The 4,325-nt window shown below is 25.9% G+C and overlaps 1 protein-coding gene across 1 annotated transcript; it reads right to left on the bottom strand.

The window, feature by feature from the left end:
* Nucleotides 1-641: 641 nt before the first annotated feature.
* Nucleotides 642-2,739, bottom strand: LOC106790627 (cytochrome P450 4C1-like; the record flags this gene model as incomplete). Its single annotated transcript, XM_014755677.1, has 9 exons — nt 642-805; nt 893-1,069; nt 1,168-1,342; nt 1,451-1,519; nt 1,599-1,705; nt 1,997-2,118; nt 2,208-2,277; nt 2,366-2,548; nt 2,649-2,739. Coding segments are annotated over 9 exons (1,158 nt in total), but the record flags the coding sequence as incomplete, so codon positions are not given.
* Nucleotides 2,740-4,325: the final 1,586 nt, after the last annotated feature.

The raw sequence follows: 4,325 nt of genomic DNA, 5'->3' as shown, positions 1-4,325 counted from the left end.
CCGTTATACTGCAATTATATTATCGTAGGAACGCTGAACAGGAATTTTAACAGTAGAAAAAAATGAATAAGTGCTCTTAATTGCTCTATAAAATCTTAATCAAAATCCATAAATGCTCACTTTATTAATTAATTATTCAACAAGTTATAATTATAATTGAAAAGACAAATATATTTTCTTATTTCTAAACAAAGCAATGAAGTATTCTATTAGTTTTTCTTTTCAATCAATTGCTGAGACTTTTTATTTGTCCGGCTCCTCAAGTTTTAAGACGTGTTACAAAATAAAATTTTGTATGTTGACCTTCTCGTCTCTTAATTTCTATTAATTTCTCCTCCGGGTTTTTGATTTTAATACTCCGTATTGAGTAATCCTCTCGTGTCTAAATTTACTTCGTGAGCTACTTCCTTTAAATGTGTTTTTCTGTATAAAAGTTGTTCTGTTTAAATACATAATTGTTTCTACTGTGTTTATTTTTCTCTTTTAAATGGTAATATTAATTCTAATGTAGTTAAGAATACAAATACCAATATCCTAATTGAAAAAGGAAGCGTATAGTTTTTAAAATTTATTTTTTGTTTGTACACTGAATTATTACAATTACTTTATTAATAACATAGTATCAACAAATAGTATAAACATTATCGCTTGTTAAATCTCAAAAAAATAGGTTCCGCTGGTTTCAAAGCTATGCCGATTTTTAAGTTTACATTTTCAACTGAAACTGGATTGTCCATTCGAACATCAAATTTTCTTAATACAGTTGCAGCAATTGCCTTCATTTCGATCATTGCGAATTTTTCTCCTGAAAAAGCGATATTCAATAAAAATGTACTTAGTTGATCAACTGATTAGAATATTAATTCAAGAATAAATAATCATGTGCTTTTACCTATGCATCCTCTTTTCCCAGAACTGAATAATAAGAAATATTTTTGGTTGAAGTTTCCAGGCAAAAACCTGTCAGGATTAAATCTTAAAGGCTCTCTCCAATAGTTCTCTTTTCGATGAAGAGTAAACATTGAAAAAACTACAGTGCAGTTTTTCGGTATTACAAGATTTTCATCCACTTGATAAGATAAATAAATATATATTATTCTTACATAAGACATTAATGTCAATCGAAAAAATAATCTACAAAAAATATTTTATTATGTGTAAGAATACCTTCTGTATCGCTCGATAGTGTTCGTGCAATAAATGGAACAGCAGGGAATAAACGTAAAGTTTCCTTTATTACTCTTTCCAAATATTTCATTTTGTTGATATCTTCCAGTGTAATAGGAACATCATTAGTATCACTTGAGCCGTAAATATCGTACAACTCTTCGTATGCTTGTTGCTGCAATTAGTAAAGTCGAATACATCATACAAGTTTTGTACATACATACATTTGATTTTGAAAAAATAATGACAAATAAGGTAATATTTAATTATTATCTGTACGTACTTGAATGTCCGGAAACGAGGCCAGCATTAAAAATAAAAATTTCAGTGTACCAGCCGTAGTTTCACTTCCCTAAAAAGTAATACAAATTGTTTTTTATATTTAATGAAAAATAAGCAATTGCCTTTAATATTAAATAGACATCACTTACTGCTAAAACTATCGTATTGATTTCATCTCGAATATCTTGCTCTGAAATTTCTCCGTTCTCGTTATGTGATATGAAAAGCACGTCGAGAAAAGAACTTTTGATTTTACCTTTATTATCAAGAGTATATAATATAATATATAGTATTGTTATAAAAGTATACTATATATAAACTTATAAATAATAGAATTTTTTATAAAATTGTTATTCTTACTTTTATCTAGTCCCTTTGATTCTCATAGAATTATACCTTCTTTTATTGTTTCCTTTTTTTTTGTTTTGATCTTGACGAATGAAAGTTATATATATATGTGAAAAAAAAAAATATTATATTAGCAATCACATATTTATGAAATAAAATGACAATTAACATAAAAATTATCTTTTTACGTATACCTCACTTGTGATTTTATTAAGAATTGATAGAAGTGCCTTCATTCTCTTTCCCAGAGATGAATTGTTAAATGTAACGTCAGGATGTAACCATATTTTGATGATCCTTTGCATAACTAAGTCTAACGCTCTAATTCAGAATAAAAATCTAAAAGTTATATAATATGAAGAAACATATTGTAATATATATAAGTATAGAAATATTCTGTTAATTATTACTCCATAATATATCCCGTAAATTTTAATTCCAAATTTTTCTGCAAATCTAAATCAATTTTCAATAGGCTTTCTGTCAGTACAAAAATAAAATATTTATTTAATAAATTTCAATCCACACAAAGATATTTTTTGAACTTTTAAAAATTTCCAAATCTCACCAAATATTATATCCAATGTACATAAATGTACGTAATGATGGAAATTTACATTTTTTCCGGTATTAGTCTCTAAATTATTAATAAGTCTGTTTGAATTTTTTACTATTGAGTCCACATAAGTTGAGATCATTTGTTTTTTGAATACCGGATTTAGGATTCTTCGATGAATTTTCCATATTGACACTTTGAATAAGAGAAAGTTTCTTATTAAAATTTATTATGTGTTTTTTCATTTTGAATATTTTGTAATTAAAAAATTGGGAAATGATACCCTATAGTTTACCTGGAGCAGTAAGCAACCCGTTACCGACATAAAGTTTCATAAAGTCATACAAATTACTTTTCTCAAATCCATAAGAACTATTTGATAAAATCTAAAAGGCAGATAAGAAATAAAACAAAAATAAAATACAACGAATAAAAAAAATTCAACATGTGTAAGCGCATTATAAGGGGTATCATAAAATTTGATTAATTTTACGTTAATATTTTCAGGATCGTCGAAGATTACTTTTTTTTGTATTTTTAAAAATTTCTTTTTGTGTTTGTTAAAACTTTGTATTTTTTCTCAAATAATAAAAACTTATCGATACATATATATAATAATGCAAAATAAAATCATTTCAATTTTACTTTCAATAAAAACACTTCTAGCTTCTCATTTAATGTATTTCGTGAACCTAGTAAATTATTTATTAGCATAATAAAAAGTCAAACAGAAGTAAGGAAAAAAATCAACATTTTTTAAAAAAGTAACTATGTTTATATCATCGATTAACTTCTTCTACTCTTGAAAACTACGTAAAATATGCATTGTGATTATGTAAAATAATATTAATACCCACGGAATAAATGAATTAATAAAATATAACTTTCTGTCGTATTTTGTACGTAATTGTTGAAGGTCTCTTTGACACCAGGACAAAATACTGTGTTTTTCTAGCTTAAATAGGCTCCCCGTTTTATGATTCTTTCCTAGTTTCTGTTAGGACACAAAAGATACAAGAAGTCGCTGCGGAGTGTCAACTTAAAAACTATTCCTCGCTTACAAAAGGAGGCCCAGCAAAATTTTAAAACTATTTTAACTAGTTTTATCATTTTTATTTTGTTTAACGAAACATATGTTATACGACTAAAGTTATTGCCTTAGCAGCAATAATAATTATGTTATTCTATTGTCTTAAATATATATTAAATAAATTTCGTGAGTATAACATTGCCAAAAAATTTTCGTTACCTAAAGCTCATCCTATAATTTGAAACCTGAATATGTTTTATGTGGTAATATAAAAAATATATTATTCTTTAATATATATATATAATGTCTACATTTACACCAACGATTTTAAGTATATATTTATTAGATATTACCGGTAATTTGGTAAAAATATTTTCCGATTATTCATCACCATGGAGATTACGGATAGGACATACACTATGGGTTTTCTTCGATGATCCTGAAAACATTTAAATAAGACTCATAAATTTACTGCACTTCGTTTAAAAAGATTTCCCATAATAGGATTTTCTTCAATTTCAGATTTTTTTATACAAATTTTTTCTTTTCTCTTTAAATTTTAACAAAAAGTTCTAATGTTTATTAAAAAAATTCTCCATATGACTTTATTAAATTTACTATAGGTAATGGATTGTTTACTGCACCAGGTAAGCTATACGTTCACGTACTTTCTTCTTTATTAATACAAAAAACTATCTTTCTCAAACTGCAATACAGTATTTGTTAAGTATGTCTTCCACAGGATTGCTGGTAAAAAAAGATTTCTTTCTTTATGATTGCTTATAACGTCTACACACCAACACATGTAATTATAAAGATCTCTCTCTTCCAATTTTTTAATTAATAAATAAATAAACAAACACTATAAAAAATTATATTAAGAAATATTCTTTTATTTAAAACGTAAAAATATGGGAAATTCATCGAAGAATCTTAAATCCA

Source organism: Polistes canadensis, unplaced genomic scaffold (genome assembly GCF_001313835.1).
Source record: "Polistes canadensis isolate GaletaPanama2010 unplaced genomic scaffold, ASM131383v1 scaffold_251, whole genome shotgun sequence".
Lineage (NCBI taxonomy): Eukaryota > Metazoa > Arthropoda > Insecta > Hymenoptera > Vespidae > Polistes > Polistes canadensis.
The sequence above is the reverse complement of the archived record's forward strand: the minus strand, read 5'-3'. Positions and strand labels throughout refer to the sequence as shown.